Source organism: Triturus cristatus, chromosome 6 (genome assembly GCF_964204655.1).
Source record: "Triturus cristatus chromosome 6, aTriCri1.1, whole genome shotgun sequence".
NCBI classification, from domain to species: Eukaryota; Metazoa; Chordata; class Amphibia; order Caudata; family Salamandridae; genus Triturus; species Triturus cristatus.
The window spans coordinates 668,338,624-668,362,270 of record NC_140589.1 but is presented as its reverse complement, the minus strand read 5'-3'; the positions used below and the strand labels follow the sequence as shown (position 1 = coordinate 668,362,270).

Sequence of the window (23,647 nt, the reverse complement as noted above, 5' to 3'; positions counted from 1 at the left end):
AACTATGGTTTGGCTTTATCAAAAAATGTCGTGTAAGGTGTCTAACACTTTGAAATACTACCCCCACCATTTCTGGCGATGAGGATAGTATTCCCCCCTTCTAGAGGGAGAAGACATGTTAAAATCCTACTTACCCGGTTAAAGTTAACCAGAGCCCCAGCATCACAAAATGGATGCTGCTGCCACAGACACAAGTCTGACCTCCTGCTGCTGGGAGTCCTCCCAGCAAGGGAGGCTTGGACAATAGGTTTCCTGCCTTGGGAGGTGCTAGCACCACCCCAGACAGGACTTAGTGTATTGGGGCAGGGAGGGAAGAAAGAAACGAGACACTGCCTGGGGCACACAAGGTGTCCCATGCATAGCCCGGTTCAAACCGGTGCTGGGGCACTCCAGCCCCGGCGCGAAACTGGACAAAGGGAAGGGGGTGTAACCACCCCCCTTCCTGGTCCCACCCATAGGAGGGACCTAGCAGGTAGTCCAGCCCCCCAGATTAGTATAAAAGTGGGAGCTGAGTCCCTAGGACTTTAGATTATCCTGAACTGAAACTAGACACGAAACTCTGGACCTTCGACATTCGACGACAAGACTGAATAATCTCCCTTGTGACCAAGGAGTGGCCACCCTGTGCAAACAGGCACCACCAAGCGACCTGCCGTTTGCTTTGCCCAAGTTCTACGAGAAACCGACTGCAGAGCCCGACCAGCGCCTTGACTTCCAGACTTCTCCGACCCTGATCCACATCCACAGCAGAGCTGAGATCCGTGGAGGCGACGAGAGACGTGGGACCGGCTACCTGGGAAAATTAGCGAGTAGCTTCCAGCGCAGCTTCTGAGGCATCCTTGAAGTTGTGCTCTGGGGATTGAGAAGCCCCAACCCCGAGCACCATCTGCACCGAAGATCAGCCCTCCACACTCCACGAGTTCTGCGTGGGGCCCTTCTGCATTTTCCTGCTCGACGCGTCTATCCGGTTGCTGGCCCGTTGGCTAGTAGCCTCAGTGACGACAAACCCTTAACTTTCCACCACTGGTTTGGCTCCCCCAGACTGGCTCCTGCTTCCCTGTGAAAGAGAAGCACCTCAGACCTTCCTGGTCTGCAACAGAAGCGAATTTCGATTTCTGCGTGGCTTGCCTTTGCCAAGGCTTGTTGACTCCAATCGGGACGTCGACTCCGCCATCAGCAAGATCCTTCGTGGGACAGCTCGTATCCTGGTTCTGGTCGTCCTCGACGCCTCCTGGTCCACGTGGCTGCAGAGACAAGCTTCAAGACATCACCTGTGTTCTGCACGACATCGCCTGGTTCCTTCCTGGTTCCACCCGGTCACTGGCTAGTGACCCAGACTTTGTCCCCTCTGCTTTCAGGTGTTCTTCCTTCAAGATCCATCCTTGGGTCCACCGGACATCTTCCTCCTGGCCGCCTGCCAGCATCTTTTCTTCAGGCATCCATAGGATCCAGCGACGACACCCGACACATCTTCACACCTATGCACCTGTCTCCTGTGGGTGAGGTAACGCGAGTACTCCGGTGCTCCAGTGGATATTGACTATCCAAGTGTCTAGGTCTTTAGTTGCTTCCTCCTAGTTACTTCGGAAGTGTCCTTATTCTTCCTATTTCTAACTACTACATTCCTTTTGACTTTAATGTAACCCGCGTGTGTGTCTCCACACTGCACACGCTTCCCGTGGGCCTCCCACTTCCTAACTATTGGTAGTGTAGTGTAGCCCCAGCGATTCCCTAGGCCTCCTCCCTGTTCGTGACGTGGTACGTATACCACTTTCTTAGTATATGGTTTGCGTGGCCCCCGGGCCTAACTGTATTTTTCCTGTGTAACTTAACGTGTGCTACTTAAGAAATTGTTTGTACTTAGACCTCTGAACTCATAAAGAGTGCTGAGGGTATATGTTAGACTAAATACATTCTACTTTTATATATACCTGGTGTCCTTTCATTTGGTATTCAAGGGATTGTGATGGTATAACAGCTGGCTTCACATGCCATACAGAGTTTAGCCTAAGACTGCTCTTGTCCATGCTACCACTAGGATAGCTGATCTATAAGGTTGACTTTACAACCAATCACCATAAGGGTTGTTTGGACTGATACAGGGTGTACACTAGAACTAGTGACATCATACATCAGGCCAACTTCTCACACCGGCCATCCAACGCATGACGTCGTTAGTCAACCTGAACAGTCTCCTGAGAAGCTGCGGACCCCAAAGACTCAACCAAGTCCCACAGACAAGAGGAGGCCCTAGCCAGGACACACAAGGTGTTCAGGGCCCGCAGGGCCGCGCTGGTCGAGGCAAACATGTCGGGAGGGCGGAGTTAACAGCGGCGGCAGGGAGGGAAAGGCAGTCCGCAAAAGAGGACTGGCGGCAGAGGGGTGGAGGGAAAGACACGCAGGGTCACGCGGCGCCAGTGGTGTAGAAGGTGCTGAGGCACCGGATCCCCTGAGGCAGGACGCTCCCAAGCTCTCGTCAGGGACGAATGGAGCGAACCCTCAAAGGGAAGCAAGATCTCCCTCCCACCAGAGCCCTGGTGGAGAACCTCCAAGAGATGATCCGTTGGAAAATGAGCAATCGGGTCACACATGCACAGAATATCTACAGTCGTGGACACCGCGTGAGCAAAGGCCTCACCCGGCACTGTAGGGCCCCGCGGCGGAGAAAGCAGCTCCTCCGTGGGCGACGGCTACAGACTAAGGTGGCTGTCCCCCAAGCCAAGCGGAACGGCCAGGGCCAGACCTGGAAGGTAGGAGGAGCCGAGGAATGGGGGACCTGCTGCTCCTCCGGCAAACACCACGGCCTCAGAAACAGCGGGGAGCCACCCTTCGACGATGCCAGTGAAAAAGACACCACTCGGCGGCCAGTCTCCGGGGAGGACGACACCAATATGCAGGCAGCCTCCGGAGAAGAGGGAGCGTCCAAAGACGAATTCGCAACTCGACGCCTGTCAGGAGCCGTAGAGTCCGCCGCCTGAGGCAGAGCGGTAACGCCAGCCTGTGCCGAAGGAGACGCTTGATAGGGCTCCTCGAAGTCACACTGCGCCGGGGACCGGAGCGGGGCCGGAGTCACAGTGGACAAGGGGCGGCGGCGGAATGGCACCGACTCAACCTCCGCCGAGGCAGCCGTCTGCGTGGAGGGACGAGAAGGACCAGGAGAGTGACACGAAGCCCTCCGACAGCCTCGGCCCAGTATACGACAGAGGTAGTCCGGCGAGCCATGCGACGCCACCAAGGCCAACCCAACCTCCGACTCGCCCTCCGACGAGGCAGCCGCCTGTGTGGAGGGACGAGAAAGTCCCAGAGGAGGGCGAGGGGTTCGCGCCCAGCCTCGACCTGGTGCAGGACGAGTAGAGTCCACCGACCCCTGTGGTGCCGCCCGGTCCAGCAGCTGCCAGCGCCGTAGCGGCATCACCTCGGCCTTAGACACCTTCTCAAGGGAACGAGAGGGGCTTGGGAATACGACCCGAGCACCGGCGACCTCACGCGACACCACAGGGACGAGGCAGAGACGCCGTGGTGTGAAGGAGGGACCCCAGAGGAGCCGCACCCCAACAGCACCACATCCTCCAAGCCTGGATCCGACCCTCCATCACCGGGAAACGGTGGGTAGGAGGACACGCGGAAGGCCGAAACCCAGCCCCCGGGAACAAACTGCGACACTTAACCACCGGTAAGCGACGCTCTCGCAACATGAGGGAAGGGCGATTACAACCACGGCCGTATCTGAAGCCGTCTGACGAGGCTGATCGAGGGGAGGAGACCGAACTGGAGAGACGCGCCGAGAGAAGTTTCATTTGGCGCTCCCGCCGCGACTTCGGCTTCAACTGTTGGCACGCCTCACAATCCGTGGTGCCGTGATCCTCCCCAAACACCACATACAGATGCGATGAGGGTCCGTCGCAGACATAAGACGCCGATACGACGTGCAAGCTTTGAAGTCCGAAGGCATTCACACACTGTTCCACCAAGAGAAGGACAAGGATGAAGAAAAAAAGGGCCCGAAACAGGCCCGTAGCAAGACCGGATCCGCGTTGCACGCGGAAAAGGAAAAAACTGACGTAGGTGCGCCGGGGTGGGGCTTATGTGAACTCGCTGACGTCATGTACGCAGACGACACCTAGGCGGAGTCAAGTGGTGTCGCCCCGCCCCCTGTCGCGCAGGGATGCTGTGGCAAAAAGTTTCCGGATCCAGTCTCACGCCTGGGGATAATTCTACGTGAAGGAATCTGCAGCTAGTAGTCTGTATCAGATCTAAAGCTCCACAGTGAATGGCAGTGGTGACAGTGTATCATTTACCAGTACTTGCTGTGGGGAAAATACCTAATAGCTCTACCCAGTAAAAGGTCTGTATAGTTCTCTTAACTGTGGACCCTTTCCTTCATCATATCTAATATAAATAAGTATGAAGAAAGAACATGCATGGAGTGTTGTGCTTTCTGCACAACATGGTTTCCATGTGGGCATGCATTCTAACCAGCACCTACACATCTCCAGTACCTGTCCAGTCCTGTTGCACCTAGTGGGAGGTCAGAAGAGAGGTCGCATCCCATTCTCTCAGTACAGAGGATAAGCCTGCCTGGAGTGAAACCTATCCAATTCCTAGATTGTCTTGAAGCGGTCTCCTATAGTAATGCAATCTAATGCCTTGCTATTTCTAAGCCAAGTACATATCTCCTCAGAAAAAGGTATGTACTGGTCGGATTGGAAACCCCTGGCTCAGAAGACCAAGAAATTCGGAAAACAACATAAAGATACACCACTGAACAAGAAACACACTTTGGTTGCCTATAGAATCCAGTCTTGACCACCAAAAGGGTGGAGGCACTGGCCACTCAGTACCTCGCACCTCATCATTTTTGTGGACACTGAAGAGGACTGAACACCAGTGTAGATGAACATATTAGAGCCATTCAAAGCACCTCTGCAGGGTTGCTACCCTCCTTGAAGAACTAAATAGGAAACCAAATAGGCTGTCTTGCTGCCTTGTCCGATGCAGAGCAGGGGAGGTTTTCATGTCTGAGAACTGGACTGCGACTACCAGGGGAAGCCAACTTGAGCCGGCAACTAGAAATTGCTTCTAGGGGCCTCCAGAAAGTATGAGGTTGTCATGGAGCCCATAAGGTCATTGCAGTCCAGCTGGCCAGAGAGCCAAGATGTAAAGAACCTCATTTGGGTCGCAAAGCTGCAGTGTCTTTAAAATTGGTGAATCTGCACGGTCCCTTGAATCATGAAGTGTCTGTAAGGTGCCGGTACCCTGCCCCACTGTACCCCTAGAAGGACCATATTTAGTTGGCTTTCACCTGTGCTGTGTGGTGTCTGGATTTAATGGCAATTTGAACCATGCATCTAACCTGTAGTTATTGACATTTTAAGTTGTGCTCCTGCCCAAATCCTAAGCAATAATCTCCCAACGGGAACTAGTACCAGGAGTTATTTCACTGGGCGTCCTCACTCCCAAGGCTACCTCTACCAATAGAAAATCTTTACAGGGACCAGTAGACCGTGAGAGACAGGCCTCTTCAAACTCAAATGGCCATAAAGACATCATAGTAGTAAATTAACAACTATTACATTTGCCCCCTTATAGGGCTACGGGTGAAAAGAAGCCATAGTTTGCTTCATTCTCTCACCTCGTCCATTCCTGGTCCTATTTCATCCATTTTATCTTTGCTGCTTTCATCTTCGTCGTCGTCATCATCATCATCCCCCCAGAGGCGCTCATCTAGCTTATCAGCTTCCGCGTCACCAAGATCTCCCATTTGTTTGTCCAACTCTTCATCTTCACTTTCAGATTTGTCGTCTTCTTCAGCCTCATCTGCAAAAAATGTCAGTTTAAACGTTATTGCATAAATAGGTGTATGGTGGTTTGTTAATTAAACAATGACATCCCAATGGTGGGATATCCTAAAAGGCCTACTTTCAGCTTTGAAAGGGGACTCGTGATACTCTAGGGGCATGCCTGATGAAAGGCAGTGCTGCAACTATTTGACCCAGATGATGAAGGTCTTGGTTTGCCGTTTCCTAGCTCCAGCTGGACTGTGGGGATCTTGTGGCTCCTTGGTGCCCTCAGCTAACCAGTCATATGTAAATGTGCAGGGCTAGATAGAATTGCCAAGCCATGCAATGAATTATTCACACAGAGATGTCTGGAAACATTTCAAAGCTGGATGCATTGCTCTTAGCGTCAGAATATTTTCCTTGAACTGACATTGGCAGAGTGCGAGTTCATCTGTATAAAGGGGTGCATCACAATACAGTGTGGTGGAAAAGATTTATGAGAGAGTGCTACTTTTCATATGTTTTTTCTAAGCCAGCACACCAAGGAGAAAACAAACAAGATATGGTACTTCAGAGAGAAATAGTATTTCTGATTTCCTGTTCTCTGGACTGCTATTCAGGGTCAGTCTTGGGATTTGTGACTTCGAAGAGACAATGGATAGAGAACAAACGTTCGGAACTCAGTGGCGGCTTCCAATTTCCTAGAACTGAATGTTTTTTTTTTGCGAATACAAGGCAGTGTTGTGCTCTGAAGAATAAAGTTTCAGATGACTGTAGCCCTAACTGCCATAAGCATCAAACAATTTTAGTAGAGGTGGTGATAATTTTTCATAGTTTATTTATATGGCCAGAACATGTAGGAATTTCAATGTTTTCCAAAAATCTTCCACTACCCGCTGAACAGTGTGAGCACTGAGCAGCTAGTTGTTCAAGTACAGATAACCAAAATGTGTCAATCTTTCGGAAAAGCTACTAAAACTGCTAAGTATTTGGAAAAGTTGCAAGTGATACACCCTACTTTCTCATGAATGTGCTCTCAGTCTTGTCTGTAATTGTAAGAAAGTAGGATCTTTCTAGCTTATATACCCCCACTTTATGTCTCGTGTCTGTGTTTTGACCCCAGTGACTGTGCTCTCTCTCTCTCTCTCTCCTCTAAATGTGCTGGTAAGTACTTGTAATCCCCACACTTTGCCTACTGGGGTACCATAGTAAGTCCCTAGTATATGGTACTGAGGCACCCAGGGCATTGGTACACCAGGGGTCTCCCATGGGCTAAAGCATGTATTATGCCACCCAGAGGAGCTCATGCAAAATGTGTCTGAAGAACTGCCGGTTTAGTCTGCTTGACAGGGTGCATGCACCCTTCACTCCAGATATAAGGTTTCCCTTATATCCCGGTCACTGCACTTAAAACCTATAAGTCACCCCTAAGAAAGGCCCTTCAGTCCAAGGGCATGGTGCATGGTTCAAAGTGTGTGGGTACCTCTGTATGAGCAGAGGTACCCCTACAAACCCTGAACTCCATTCTCTGGCCTTTGTAAGTGCGGGACAGCCATTATAAGGTATGTAGTGGACTCTGGCAAGTTGAGATGTCTAACTACACAACAGTTGCCCTGAACCTGGGCGTATTTAGTATCAAACATGTTGGAATAATGCAACTACACCGGTTTCAGTGTTAGTTGCATGATACCATGTACTGGGAGGGTGGGCGCTCCTTAGAGGACCCCTTCCAATACGTACCTGCGTAGCCTTTCAGGGCCTGCCTGCCAACCCACGCTGATGCCGGTTTCAGACACAATTCTGCCCCCTGCTGATGAGCCTAACTCAAGAAGGGGAAGTTGAACAAAGGATTTCCTGCTACGGAGAGGAGTGACCACCTCTCCTTTAGAATTAGGTTGGGTAGGGGTGATTTCGAGCTCCACTAGCCTGCACTGAAGGGCATATTTGGTGCCCACCTGTGTAAACCAGTTTCACCCAGTCCAGGGCTCAGGCTCTGGCACGAAACTACACAAAGGACAGGGGTGTGTCCACCTCCATGTCCAGCTCCTCCTCAGGGAAGTGCTCCTGAGCTCCTCCAGGTGGCCACTTGATTCTGCCATATGGAATCTTGGCCCCTGAGAGCATCTGACTGGCTAGAACATCTGAGTAGCGTCCCTGACCCCCTTTAATAGGTGGGTTGCCACAGAAGAGTTTCTTCCTGGGGCTACTCAAGGACTCCCCTGAGAGTAGGTCCTTAGATTCGTCCCGACAACAACTTCTTGAACAGACTGCTCATCATATGAAGATTGTTCAAAGACTCTTTGGCTGGTGGACACTGGAACTCTGCTGTTCCACAAGTCAGGACCGACGACAAGAGTGCTCCAGGTAGGATGAATCCTGCTACATCTTCATCCCTGTGCTTCTCTGAAGATCTGCAACTCCGTGGCCGTGCATCCTACGAGTCACCAAGGGCTCAGACTGCATCCCGGCCAGAAGAAATCTCCCTTGAAGTGAAGGAGTGCCTTCCCTGTATCCGCAGGCTCCTCAATGTCGCCTACATTTTTGTGGATCTTCTTGTCCCACATACATCTTTTGGCTCTGCAACACAGGTGGTGGTTTGTTGGTTCTCCAGAGGCCTTACCAGTCTTCCCTGCAAGCGGGAGACTGTAATACCTCTCCAGCCAACAGTGACCACCTGACTGTGCACCACTTCTGTCTGTTGTTGCAAAGGCTTGTTGGCTCCTTGCACAGAAGTTCTTCAAGGTCCAAGCAGCCCCTGTCTCTAGCACTTCACAGCTCCAAGCACGCTGTCCTGCCTGCATCCCTTACCTTGTGGGGCCTCTTTCTTCTGTGTGCAGCTGTGGCTTTCTTGCAGCCTCCTGTGCCTGCTGTCAAAGGGTCCTTGAGGGGGCTTCACCAATTTCTTCTGGCTCTCTAACATGCTGAGGGCCAGTCCTGTCTAACCCTTGTTGAGTTAGTCCATCAGACCTTGCTGGTCTGCAACGTTGCCTCTTCACCCGCAAACCGTTATTTGCGTTTGCCAAGGCTTGTTGATGGTCCTGCCAGCCACTGACCTTTCTGCACTTGTCGACCGGCGTGGGACAGCTCATGAAGGACTCCTGGTCTTCTACAACGTCTTCTGGCCTCCACAGCTGCTGTTTTCTTCACACTGCAATTCAGCAAGAACCTTCAATCAGGTCTTCCATTGTGCTCCTGTGCCTCCTGTCACCTCCGGGTGGTTTGGACCCTGTCCCCTCTGCTTTCAGGTTCCACTCATCAGGATTCTTTGGCCAGGTTCCACAAGCCTGGTCCATGAGACGCTGTAGCTGCAGAACTTCAAAGATCCTCCCATGGCATATACGGAGGTTTCCAATATCACTTTACCCCTATGCACCTTTGTTACCTGGTGCAGGTATCCATCTGTTCTGGGTATTCACGGTTGGGGTGACTCTCCAACCTTCCTTCCACCAAGTGGTTCCTCTGGGGCCCTTTGGGAAGGGTCCTAAAACTCCAAAAAACCAGACCACGACTTACCTGTGTTGTTCTATCGACATTTACTTGGTGTAATTACTCTCCATCTGGGCGTCTTGGCTTCTCTAGCCACTCACCATGGGTGGATCCTCGCTTCTTCTGGGATCCTCCAACCTTGGATACTAGTCCTGTTTTGTTAGCTATCCTGCATTCCACTATTTTAGCATATGGTTTTGCCCTCCTATGAGGCCCTATGTACTTCTTTTCTATGCTATCTTCCAAGTATTTCTTGTGTGTAATTAATACCTCCATGTACGAGGCATACCAAGTTAGTGTCTAGTGTGCAGTAATAATATAAAGCATTTTTCTACTCACCTGGTGTGGTTCTTTTTTTAGTGAAAAGCTTACTGACTGACTAAGTGGTACATGCAATTGCTTTACACCCTCTTGGATAAGCCTTAGCTGGCTACACAGCTACACCATGAAAGCTTGTTTTCCAGGGACCTAAACACTATCACTAAAGGATGCCTGGACTGAGTATACAGTGCCTTACTATAGGTGTACACTATATCCGGAGCCAGCCTCCTACAGTAATCTCTTTCCATTTTGAGAGTAACACAGCAGACCAGTTTAGACAATCCATTTAGCAAATGGTCCATTAGTCAAGAGATGCTCCTATTGAAAGTGAGGCGTAAGATGCCAAACAAATTGTTCCTTTGATTTACCTTGTCTTGCCAAAGTCATGCATTACTGCCATTCGTACGAGTTATTTATCTTCGGTAACGATGTATCTGGTAGAGACGATTCTAGCCGCAGATTCCTTCACGTAGAATTATCTCCAGGCGTGAGGCTGGATCCGGAAACTTTTTGCCACAGCATCATCTGCACGCCAGGGGTCGGGGCGACACCACGCGACTCCGCCTAGGCGTCGTCCGCGAGGTCACATAAGCCCCACCCCAGCACGCCTATGTCAGTTTTCTTCCGAGAACTTTTCCACGCCGCAACGCGGAGCCACCAGGCAAACTGTGGGAGCAGGGGAACAGTGTGCGAAAGAGTAGAAACAAAGAATTGAGACAAGCGACACCATCAGGAGCGGTGCAAGACTGCAGCCTCCAAAGGCAGGGGCGGAATAAAGAACAGAGCAGAGCCCCGAGCAGAAACCCAGCCAGCATGTAAACCGCCTTCCCACCCCTCCCCCGGAGACAGGGAACATATGTAAAGGCAGGACACCTGTAGCAGGCCTACAACCCCCACCCAGAAATAGGGAAGGGGAGCCAGCCCCAGAACAGACAGGACAACAACAACAACCCTCCAAGCCACCCTGGCACAGAGGGCAGCCATCCTCCGGGGAACCAGGGCATGGCCAGGTGACCCCCAGACAGAGGACGGCAGAAGGGCAGGGACCCCCAGCAGCAAGAGGATGGGAGGGAGGACAGAGATTGAAGGTAAAACCCTCCCCCAAACCTGGAGCAGCCCGAGTAGCGGGGCACAGGAGCACCATAACCCCATCCTCCAGAGAACCAAGGGGAGGAAGGAACCGCAACAAGACTGAGCAACCCGCCAAGAGTAAAGGAATGCACTCACAAGTGACACAGCCCCCCACCACGAGGCGAGTGCCGAGACCAACCCAAGGATCCTCGCAGAACGCAGAGGAAGGGCGGGCCATGAAGGAATCTGCGGCTAGAACCGTCTCTACCAGATACATCGTTACCGAAGGTAAGTAACTCGTACATCTGATAGAGACTACTAGCCGCAGATTCCTTCACGTAGAATAGATAACCTAGCCATACCCACGGGGAAGGAGGGTCTGCAAAAGGACCCCCCAAGCCATAACAGGACAGAGGGTCACACACAGGGGACCAGACCTGCGGACCGGGCAATAACCCGGCACCTCCCAGGCAGGAGGAGCAGCCCACAAGCAGAACACCACCGACCCCAGAGTGATGGGGGGAAGAAGAAAAAAGGGGAGGGGGCACACACTCACGATAGAGGAACCAAGGGCCAGGCCAGAGAGGCCGAATTACCCCACACCCCTTCAAGGCAATAAGCTTCTCTCCAAAGCCAGGGAGAGAGCCCAGAGGGCCAAAGGAAACGAGGGAAAAGAAGGCTATGCCACACCAGATGGAAGGCAACAGGCCAACCAGAGCGGCGATACCAGACAAGCTACCAGAACAGAAAAAACAGCCCAGGGCCCCAGGAAGACCGAGTGGGCAACACCTGACAAGGGAGGGCACCAAATTATCCCAAGCAGGGAGAAGAGGAATGGGCCGGACACTCCCACACGAGGGACCGCGCACACGCCCTCAAGAAGCAAAGCAACATACAGAAACGCCACGGAGAACAGGCACCAAAGGGCCACCAGAACTCCCCAGCAGAGCGCAAGCCGTATAACAGCTACCACTACCCCACATTGGGTACGTTAAGTCCCAAGACATGGAAACCCTCTTTGGAAGAACTTCCGCAACAGAGAAAAAACAAAAGAGCCACAGGGAAAACACCCCGCGAACAGCTTGACAATCAGCCCAAAGAAAAACAGAAGGCCTAATCTCTGGGCAAAGTCTGCGTAACAGTTCTAACAAAAAACACACACACAGCGAACAAGGGCCGTCCAGCAGCCAACATTGCCAAAGTCCCAACAAGGAGGACTCAATGGCCAGAAACACACTCCACCGAAAGAGCGACCATCCCAAGAAGGACCAGAACCAGCTCAACTCAATCACTGAGGAGGAGAAGGAGGAGGAAGATAAGGGGGAGGAGGAAGGAGCCCCGCCAGGAACCTTTGGATGGCGGAGTCAGCTGGGGCATGGAACAACAGGCTACCATCAAACGGGAAATCAATGAGCCGCTCTCAGGGAAGATGCCGTCCCGAAGCCAAGCATGGCGACGGAGAGCGACTGAGGAAGCCATGGCCCGGCCCAGCACCTCCGAGATGTCCAGAGCGGAGTGAAGGATAAACGCCGCCAGCTCCCGGCCATCTAACGCATGATGCTGTAAGTCCACCTGAACAGTCTCCTGAGAAGCTGCGGACCCCAAAGACTCAACCGAGTCCCACAGACAAGAGGAGGCCCTAGCCAGGACACACAAGGTGTTCATGGCCCGCAGGGCTGCGCTGGTCGAGACAAACATGTTGCGCCCCCAAGAGTCCAGCCAGCGGGCCTCCCGGGAGACAACAGCGGCGGCAGGGAGGGAAATGCAGTCCACAAAAGAGGACAGGCGGCAGAAGGGTGGAGGGAAAGACACGCAGGGTCACGCAGCGCCGTAAGGTGCCGGTGTAGAAGGTGCTGAGGCACCGGATCCCCTGAGGCAGGAGCCCACATCAGGAAATAAAGGAGCGAACCCTCAAAGGGGAGCAAGATCTCCCTCTCACCAGAGCCCTGGTGAAGAACCTCTAAGAGATGATCCGTCAGAAAATGAGCAATCGGGTCACCCATGCACAGAATATCTACAGCCGTGGACACCGCGTGAGCAAAGGCCGCACCAGCCTCTGTAGGGCCCCGCGGCGGAGAAAACAGCTCCACTGTGGGCGATGGCTGCAGACTAAGGCGGCCGTCCCCCCAAGCCAAGCGGAACGGGCAGGGGCCAGACGTGGAAGGTAGGAGGAGCCGAGGAATGGGGAACCTGCCGCTCCTCCGGCGAACACCGCGGCCTCAGAAATGGCGGGGAGCCACCCTTCGACGATGCCGGTGAAAAAGACACCACTCGGCGGCCAGTCTCCGGGGAGGACGACACCAATATGCAGGCAGCCTCCGGAGAAGAGGGAGCGTCCGAAGGCGAATCCGCAACTCGACGCCTGTCAGGAGCCGTAGAGTCCGCCGCCCGAGGCAGAGTGGTAACGCCAGCCTGCGCAGAAGGAGACGCTGGATAGGGCTCCTCGAAGTCACACTGCGCCGGGGACCGGAGTGGGGCCGGAGTCGCAGTGGACAAGGGGCGGCGTCGGAATGGCGCCGATTCGACCTCCACCGAGGTAGCAGACTGCGTGGAGGGATGAAAATACCAGGGGAGTGACACAAAGCCCTCCGCCAGCCTCGGCCCAGTATACGACAGAGGTGGTCCGGCGAGCCATGCGGCGCCGCCAGGGCCGACCCAACCTCCGACTCGTCCTCCGACTCTGCAGCCACCTGCGTGGAGGGACGAGAAAGTCCTGGAGGAGGGTGAGGGGTTCACGCCCAGCCTCAACCCGGAGCGGGATGAGTAGAGTCCACCGACCCCTGTGGCGCCGCCCGGACCAGCAGCTGCCAGCGCCATAGCAGCGTCACCTCGGCCTTAGACACCTTGTCAAGGGACCGAGAGGGGCTCGGGGATGCAACCCGAGCCCTGGCGACCTCACGTGACACCACAGGGACTCCCGCAGGAGTTTGCGGCGAGGCAAGTGACACCGTGGTGTGAAGGAGGGACCCCAGAGAAGCAGCACCCCAACAGTACCACATCCTCCAAGCCTAGATCCAACCCAATCGGTGCCGTGGAAGGCCCCGCGCAAGGCAAGGGAACCGCTGATGCCCCAGGAGGGGAAGGAGGAGACGCCAGCGAGGCCTGCAAAGCCGCCGCTTATGTCTCCATCTGGACTCTCAACGCTCCATCACCGGGAAACAGTGGGTAGGAGTAATCACGGGGCCGCATCACCCACGGAGAGTCCACGCCCCCGGCAGGCCGAAACCCGGCCCCTGGGGACAAACTGCGACACTTACCCACCAGTGAGCGACGCTCTCGCGACATCAGGGAAGGGCGATGACGACCACGGCCGTATCTGAAGCCGTCTGCCGAGGCTGATCGAGGTGAGGCGGCAGACCTGGAGAGACGCGCCTAGAGAAGTTTCATTTGGCGCTCCCGCCGCAACTTCTGCTTCAACTGTTGGCACGCCTCACAATCCTTGGTGCCGTGATCCTCCCCCAAACACCACATACAAATGCGATGAGGGTACGTCGCCGACATAAGACTCCCACACGTCGTGCAATCTTTGAAGCCCGAAGACATTCGCACACTGTTGCACCAAGAGAAGGACAATGATGAAGAAAAAAGGGCCCACAACAGGCCCGTAGTAAGACCGGATCCGCGTTGCACGCGGAAAAGGAAAAAACTGACGTAGGCGTGCCTGGGTGGGGCTTATGTGACCTCGCTGTCACATACGCGGACGACGCCTAGGCGGAGTCGCGTGGCGTCGCCCCATCCACTGGCGCGCAGGGATGCTGTGGCAAAAAGTTTCCGGATTCAGTCTCACGCCTGGGGACAATTCGACATGAAGGAATCTGCGGCTAATAGTCTCTATCAGATTAACACTTAGGCTATGTATAGCCCTTTCGGCTGCAGATGAAGGAAAATGAACTGTTTGGTTAATTTGGTAAACATTAGGATCTGTCCTCATTATCACCTTATACTCAAGTATTTACAAGAATTACTTACCTTAAGTAGTACTTGTAGGAAGCTGGCTCTGTATATACTATAACAAAGTGAGGTATAGTGTGCACAGAGTCCAGTGGAACCCTGAAGGTAAGCAGAGGTAAAGTTTGATAGCACCTCACTCTCCATTTGTGGTAGTGTGGTCGAGCAGAAAGGCAGTATCAGAGGACAGTGTTAAGCATTTGTTGTACACACTCAGTCAGCAAATGAATTCACACACTCAAAGACTGAACTTCAGACCAATTATTTTTGTATAAATATATTATTTTAGTTATTTTATTTTCTATAACCAAGCAAGCCTGGCACTGGTAAGTGATAAATACTTTGTAGTAAATATACAGATTGTAACACAGTTTGAATTGTACTTTGGTTTGATTTACAGTATGGATGCAGAATAATACAATACTTAGTAAATGCAGTACATAAACTTGAATAGGCTTTTTAGTAAAATAGCAGGTAAGTAACAAACAAGTTACTTACCTTCGGTAACGATACATCTGTAACAAACATTAGTTAGTTAGATTCCTTACCTTAGAATATCCCCAGGCGTCAGGCTGGATCCGGAAAGATTTTTCGTCAGGAATACCCTTGCGCGTCGCTTGCGGCTCCGCGTCCGTCGTCGGAGTTGTGATCGTCGGGATGACGTCGGAGTACTTAGACGCCGCCCTCGCGCGCTGACGTCGGTTCTTGTACATAGCTTTCCGCGCCAGGAACGCAGAGCCATGCAAGAAACCGACACTGGTGCCATGAATCTAGGGCCCTGAAAGGGATGACCTTAACCCTAGATATCAGTTCGTAGAACGGGGAGGATGGGTGGGGCGGTAAGGAATCTAACTAACTAATGTTTCTTACAGATCTATCATTACCGAAGGTAAGTAACTTGTTCATCTGAAATCAACACGTTAGTTATATTCCTTACCTTAGAATAGATACCCCAGCAATACCAACCCCGGTGGTGGGTCTGCGAACCAAGATCACACCAGGAAGTCCTGGAGAACGGAACCGTCTCTCCGGACTTGGCTGTCCAGGCAGTAATGCTTAGCAAACGTGTGCAGCGAGGCCCACGTTGCTGCCTGACAAATGTCCTGCAGAGGGACTCCCCGTCCCAGGGCAGTAGTAGCCGCTGTGGCCCAAGTGGAATGGGCCCTCAGCCCCACAGGAGGTTCCTTCTTAGCCAAGGAATAACAGGCCTTAATGCACAAAACGACCCACCGAGAGAGATGGTCTTCTTGTGCACTGCCCGCCCCTTCTTAGCGCCCACGTAGCCAACGAAAAGTTGGTCGTCCAAACTGAACTGTTTTGTGCGGTCCAGATAGAAGGAGAGCGCACGTTTTGGGTCCAGACGGTGGAGCCTCTCTTCCTTTTTCGAGGGATGCAGAGGCGGAAAGAAGGTGGGCAATGTAACAGACTGGCCGATGTGAAAGGTAGTAACCACCTTAGGGAGAAAGGAAGGACGAGTCCTGAGAACCACCTTCTCCGGATGGACAGAGATGAAAGGAGGTTTAGAAGCAAGAGCCTGGAGCTCACTCACTCTTCTGGCAGAGGTGATGGCAACCAGGAAAGCAGTCTTAAGAGTCAGAAGACGAAGAGGACAATTATGAAGTGGCTCAAAAGGAGCGCACATCAGATAGGTTAACACCAGGTTCAACTCCCACTGAGGCATTACGAAAGGGACAGGAGGAAACATGTGAGTAATGCCTATAAAGAATCTAGCAACAACAGGGGACTTGAAAAGAGAAGGCTGATCAGGAAGCCGTAAGAAGACAAACAGCTGAAAGATATCCCTTGAGGGTGCCCAGAGCAGAGCCCTGCTGGGCCAGGGTAAGAAGAAAGAGGCGAACCTCAGAAAGAGGGGCGGAAAGGAGATCCACAGCCTTTGCTGTGCACCATGCCACAAATTTGTTCCACCTGCAGGCGTATACCGTTTTAGTGGAGGGACGCCTGGCTGCCAGAATGACATCTCAGACTTCAGGAGGCAAGTCAAATGGCATCAACTGTCACCGCTCAATCTCCACGCATGGAGGTGGAGGCTGGACAGGTTCGGGTGGAGAACCGTGCCCTGCTGCTGCGACAGAAGGTCCTCCTGAAGAGGCAGTCGAATCGGGGGATCGATTGACTGACTGAGTAGCTTGGGATACCAGCATCTTCGTGACCAATCCGGAGCCACAAGGATGACTTGGGCCCGGTCGCGCCTGATCTTCTTCAGCACTCTGGGCAGAAGTGGTATAGGCGGAAAGGCGTACAACAGACCGCAACTCCACTCGCGACGAAAAGCATCTCCGAGCGAGTGCCGCCTTGGAAATTCCAACGTGCAGAACTGATGACATTGCGCGTTCTCTTCGGTGGCGAATAGATCTAACCAAGGCTCTCCCCATTGCCGAATGAGGCATTGCGCCACGTCCGAGTTCAGATGCCATTCGTGATCCATCATGCACCGGCAGCTGAGTTTGTCCGCCCTGGCGTTCAGAGAGCCCGCCAGGTGTTGAACCACCAGGGTGATGACCTGATGTTCCAGAGCCGACAAAGGGTCCTCGACCCCACCCCGCCCTATTTGCTGCAATACTACATAGCGGTGGTGTTGTCCGTGAACACCTGTACTACACTTACCCGTACAGAGGGAAGAAATGCCTTCAGTGCAAGCCGGATCGCCCGGAGCTCCAATAGGTTGATATGGAGCCGGGACTCCACCGGAGACCAGAGGCCTCTGATCTCTGCCTCTCCCATGTGGCCCCCCCATCCCAGGAGGGACGCATCCGTCACCACCACATGCTCCGGTTGGGGTAGGGAGAGGAATCTGCCACTGACCCAATCGCGGTCAGTGAGCCACCACTGCAACTGTGCCCTCCGAGATCAGGACGTGGTCGGACAGGTTGCCCCGATGTTGAGCCCACTGGAACTTCAGGTCCCACTGCAGAGCCCGCATCCGCCACCTGGCGTGATGTACCAGCAGGATGAAGGAGGCAATAAGACCCAGCAGCCGCAGGACCATCCTGACCGAAACTCGGGATAAAGGCTGAAAGATCGGAATCAGAGCCTGAATATCCTGAACCTGCTGTTCTGGAGGATAGACCCGAAACAGCGCCGAGTCCAGAACCGCTCCAATGAAAAGAAGCTTCTGTGAGGGACTCGGATGCGACTTCGGCACGTTGATGGAGAACCCCAGGAAATGCAGGAGGTCGGCCGTAGTCTGGAGGTGGGAGACGACTGCCTGGGGCGAGCCCGCCTTCAACAACCAGTCGTCGAGATAGGGGAAGACTGGAACCCCTAATCTGCGCAGATGAGCTGCGACCACCGCCATCACTTTCGTGAACACCCGAGGGGCACTGGTGAGGCCGAAGGGGAGCACAGTAAACAAAGTGGTTGTGGCCTACCGTGAACCGCAGGTAACGCCGGCAGGACGGGGATGTGGAAATATGCGTCCTGCAAGTCCAACGCTACCATCCAGTCTCCAGGGTCAAGGGCAGCCAGAACCTGAGCTAAGGTGAGCATCTTGAACTTCTCCTTCCGGAGGAAGGCGTTGACGCTCCTGAGGTCCAAGATAGGGCGTAGGCCTCCTTTGCCCTTCTTGGGAACCAGAAAGTAGTGGGAGTAACAACCCCGACCTACTTCTGGGCCAGGAACGCAGTCGATGGCCCCCTTGGCCAAGAGGGCCGTAACTTCCTCCTGCATAAGTTGCAAGTGATCCCCCGACATGCGATGGTACTGCGGTGGCATGGCTGGAGGGGTTGCCTCGAAGGGCAGGGAGTAGCCCCTTCGGAAGATTTGCAGCACCCACCTGTCCGACGTGATGGTACGCCTGTGGAGCAGGTGATGGCGAACTCTGCCTCTCACTGGGGTGGAATGGGCCTGAAAGGTCGGACTAGGAAGGCTTTGAGGCAGATGCTGCAGGGGCAGATGTGGGCTGACCGGCTCTCTGTCCCCCTGCTCTGCCTCGGCAGAATCCATGTCCTTGACCGCGTTGAGGCTGGTTCTGCGGCCTGTGGCTAGACGGATGTGCGGGAGCGTCCCTTCCTTGGCCACGAAAGGGGCGAAAAGCAGAAGTTTGCGGGCACGGGCCGAGAGGCCCAAGGGCTTGGCCGTAGCCCTGGATTTCTTAAAGCGCTCCAGGGCACTATCCGCTTTGTCACCAAAGAGGTGACGGCCATCGAAGGGCATGTCCAAGAGTGTGCTCTGGACATCCCCGGAGACATTCGTGGATCTCAGCCGGGCGTGGCGACGAATCGCCACCGTCATCGCAATCGCCCTACCTAGCGAGTCCGTGGTGTCAAGCCCACATCGAATTGAGTACCGTGCTGCATCCCGCCGCTCAGCAAGAACCTGGGCGAGCCATGTCCAGGCCTTCTCCGGACACTGGAGCAGCACGTCCGCCACCGTATCCAACAAGGAGTGGGTGTAACGGTCCAAAAGGCACGCGGTATTAATGGACTGGCATCAGTGTGGGTTTAATGTGCTGAGAAGTTTGATACCAAACTTCTCCGTTTTCAGTGTAGCGATTATGGTGCCGTGGAGTTTGTAGTGACAAACTCCCAGCACCATATACTCTTAAGGGAGTTTGCGCTATATAAAACTAAATGGCAGCACTGCACTTACAATGTCTAAGAATGGATTTAGATAATGTAGGGGTACAGGGCTCATGCTCCTGTACCCTCACCACTGGTATAGTGCACCCAGCTAGAGGGGTGACTGATCTATGCCAGGGCAGTGGGTGTGTGCCATGTCGACTCCACTTTGTTCTGCACCAAAACACGCAGCCTGCAAAGGCAGTGTGTGTGTTTGTGTGTAGAGGTAAAGGGCCTCTAAGGGTGGCACAATAAGTGCTGCAGCCCTTAGAGGTCTTCCCTGGTCACAGTGCCCTGGCTACCTGTGGTACCATTTACCAGGGGCTAACCTGTGGCCAGAGATGCAAATTGGGTTAGTTTTGGGAAAAGAATACAGGCCCTGGAAACCTGATTGGCAGGGACCTAGGGCACATCAAGTGAAAGTGCATCAGTAGTCTGGCAAAAAGTGGGGGGGTTACTGCAACAGAAACCCACTTTCCTACAGTACTGCTTCGGGTAGAAACCATCTCACCTTTTGAATGGTGCCAGTAGTACACTGGATCCAGCACTATTCCAGACACTAATCCTGTGCTCTGGCGGTGCCGCCATCGGACTCCACCGTATCACAAATTTTCATATCCACTCTTCCGCGCACTGCACAATCAAGTTTATAGGAGGCTGAGGTGAGGCTATAGGGTATGATAGTAAATTGAAACTGGTTTAACGCCTCCACAAACTGAAGAAAGCACCAGTGGAACTGCAGGATAGGCACATGAAAATCCAAGTTCAAGCCCAAGAGCACCATCCCCCAGATTCAGGGCAGCAAGGACCCAAGCCAAGGCCGAAGTCTTGAACCTGATTTTTGAAGGAAGGTGTTTAGACATTAAATATCTAATATCAGTGTTAGACCTCAATCCTACTTGGCTATCAGCCAGACCGCCCCCCACCTTTTTCCTGTCTTTGGAATTTCCTGGGCAAGGAAGGAGGCATGATCTGCTGAAATATGAGCACAAACAGTTGGAAAAGGAGGAGCAGCCCATGAACTACCTGCAGCATCCACTTTCTAAAGTAATTGCACATCAGCCTGTTTGGTGCATAATTCATTTTTACCTATCAAAGTAGCTTGGCTGCAGTCGTGTCAGGTGATAAAGGGCAGATGCACTGCAGACCATGCTGGCCTCTGACAACATGCATACTGGGGTCACGAAAAGGCTGTGCAGGTTGCAATGGATCCCTTTGGTAGTAGCCGAGAGCCCAGAGATTACATTTTCTCCATGGTTGGTGAAACTGACTGGCTAGAGATAGCGAAACTAATGAGGGAGCCACAGCCCTGTGATATTTAAAAACTCCAGTTCAGAATTAGCTCTGTTTGAGCAAAAAGCCGGGGGACATTAAATGGCATGTCTTTAAGGGATGCCTGCACGTTCCCAGAAACAGCAGTAGCACACACCTTGTACGGCGCCTAATTACCAGACTGGTGACCACGGCTCAAATTACAGAGCCCATAGTATCTAAACTGGTTCTGAGCAAATACTTAGCCATGCACTGTTTTTTCTTGAATTGTTTGATCAAAAACAAATTCTAAATTCCTAGGGAACTTCAGCCAAGATCTCACTGGCCATATCGCAGAGATCATGCATACCACACCCCAGCAGATTGACAGCATTCAGGGGTCTCGTTGATGGAAGCCTAAGCCAACCAGTTCTCATGAGTTAGGTGCTGGGTAAGAAAGGGTGGGTCACCAGAGGCAGATCTATGATGCCTACCCAAAGGGCAACTTACTGGCGGAGTATAGCATGCCTCTGTCAAAGTAAGTAAGGTTTCTGAAGTAGTATACCAGGCTCTAAGATCTCCAGCTATAGGTTTCCCTTAGTACTTCAGCTGCCACAGTGAAGACCAATACTTCTGCATCTCTGAGGACTACCACCGCAAAAGAGGCAAACTCTTCGGTAGGAGGCCCTGGTGGGAAGTCTAACTCTGCCTCAGCGGAAGTATCCGGGTCACTAGCGGACTATAAATCATCAGCATGAGTGTAATGATGGGGGGAGTAAATTATCCGCCTCCCCATCTTCATTGTTATGTGGGATGTTCTGGAGGACCTGGACGAAGTACCAATCCGCTTCAAACAAGGTCTTTGGTATTCGATATTTCCAGAGTCAACTGAATGGAACTGCTTGTGAATCCTCCCAGGTCGTGGGCTGTGCTATCATGTTATAAGTCATCGGCTTTGCACAGTTTGACATCGGGTGCAGATTAGAAACGTGTTGGGACTGCAATCGGAGCATCAATCACTGGAGCTCACAGTGATGCTGGAGCTGATGGGACAAGCGCGGCGTTTAGCGCAGAAGTGAAGCATTGGTAGCCTTCTAGGGGTTAATCTGCTGCCCAACAGAGCCAGTCAACGCAGAGGCAGGCCCTGCTCGTGGAAATCTGACTGAGGCCCACTGTGGTTCCATGGGGCCCAAGGCGTTCAAGAGAAATCCAGGGTCATATGGAAATCCAGTCCCAGATGTGAAATTAAGTATTGCCTCCGGATCAACTTATTTTTTTTATCGGACGGAAGCCATTCTAAAAAAAAAATCCATGATGGATTCTAGGAGGCCAGGCAAAAAAGGGCTGACTAGAGGTTTTGGACACAAATAGCCACAAAAAATACACATGTGAAATGGGGAAACACTGGATGTGATGAACTGGGAAGACTGAGTACAATAAACTCTCCAGTTTGAGACAGAGTTGGGATTCACACCTGGTTCTGGGATGACATGCTTGCAATGTCTCCTCAACCCTATATCTAGTACAAACACTGCATCGTTATACCTATTAAAAAATACCTGTCATACATGGTCTTTCTTTCACGAAATGTGAGATCTCCGCCCAATATCTTTGGTGTGAAGGAAAGACTATTGGCTGTGGTGGCAGCTCATCTGCTTGGGCATATGGAGCATTTCAGTTGCCTGCGGAGTAAGGCACTGGCAAATTTTCATGGGACATTATCTCTGAGATAAAACTGCTGACTTCGATGTTCAGGCTGATCTTGAATGATGGCTCAACACAGTAATCGCAATGTTGAGGCACTGAGAGGCACAGCCTGAGCCAATAGCAAAAGCATCTGACACCAACAGGTCGCACAATATCAAATAAATCACTAAGGAGACCCAGATGTCCAAGCATTATGCAGTAGTGGGAAGAGATGAATAAATTACTTACCTTCAGTAATGATCTTTCTGATGGATACTCCCACTACCTGAAGATTCCTCACCTCTACATTTCTCACTCCTTAAATCTCCCTCCGCCAGACTAGATTTGGAAAAGTTAAAACAGCTCTCCTACACAAGTAGGTGGCACCGGACATCATGAACGTGACATCACCAAAGACATAAGCACCACCCCGACACACCCAAGGAGGCAGAGACAAGACCAACTGTACTGACAATTCATGCAGTTCTTCAAAACTAAAGTGGGACCTTATTTTTGGACCTAAGACAATTTCTCAGAACCTGGAAGAGGGTGGGATAAAAGGGGAATCTGCTGTTAGAGTAGCCAATAAAAAATATTGTTACCAAAGGTAAGTAACTTAATCTTCGGATGGATACTCCTACCTATAGCTCCTTCACCTCCTGAAACCCACCATGGTGGTGGGTAGGATAAAATGGTGAAGACAAGATGTTCTGCAGAGCATATCTGACATAATGGCCATCCCCACAAGCCCCAGAATCAAATTGGTAACACTTGCTGAAAGTGTGGACTATAGTCCATGTCGCAGCCAAAAAGATCTCTAGAATGGGAACACCCCTAAACAACACAGAGGAAGCAGCGTTCTTCCTAGTGGAATGAGCCTTGATGCTCCCAGGAGATTCCCTTTCGGCAAGAGCATGGCAGATCTTAATGCACAACTGATTCCAGCAGATAAGAGTTCTTTTAAATGACCTTCCTTTTCTGCTACCCAAATAACTAAAAAAAGCTGATTACCAATCCTGTATTCCCATGCCCTATCCACACACAAGCTCATAGCCTTGCAGGGATACAAAAGGTGTAGCCTCTTCTCCTACTTGTTGGGTTGAGGAAAGGCAAGCAAGGAACTGGCCCACATGAAAATGGGTCACCACTTTTGGAAGGAATGAAGACTTTCTGCTCAGAACCAACTTGTCTGAAAAGAAAGATATGAATGGGAGTTGGGCACTTAAAGCCTGCAGTTTATTAACTCGCCATGGTGAAGTCATTGCTAGCAGAAACACTGTTTTGTTCGGCACCAGCTGCAATGTGCAGCTGTCTAGGAGCTTCAATAGTGAACACATCAAAAAGGAGAGCACCAAATTAATGTCCCATTGAGGCACTATGAAAGACGAAAGAGAACTTGCAATGCAATACAAAGGAATTTCATGGCCAAACGGGGACTTAATCAATATAGGTTGGTCATGTCATGCAAACAAAGGATAGCCTTTAACAATCCCCATTACAAAGCCTTGCCGGGCGAAGTACTGCGAA

At 52.1% G+C, this 23,647-nt stretch overlaps 1 protein-coding gene across 1 annotated transcript in view; it reads right to left on the bottom strand.

The window, feature by feature from the left end:
- The window catches only part of MDN1 (midasin AAA ATPase 1), a 2,002,810-nt gene that overhangs the window by 280,436 nt on the left and 1,698,727 nt on the right, over positions 1-23,647 (bottom strand). The window contains exon 86 of the mRNA XM_085611158.1: positions 5,633-5,817. Coding sequence (XP_085467284.1) covers positions 5,633-5,817 — 185 coding nt within the window. The remainder of the gene's footprint in view (positions 1-5,632; positions 5,818-23,647) is intronic.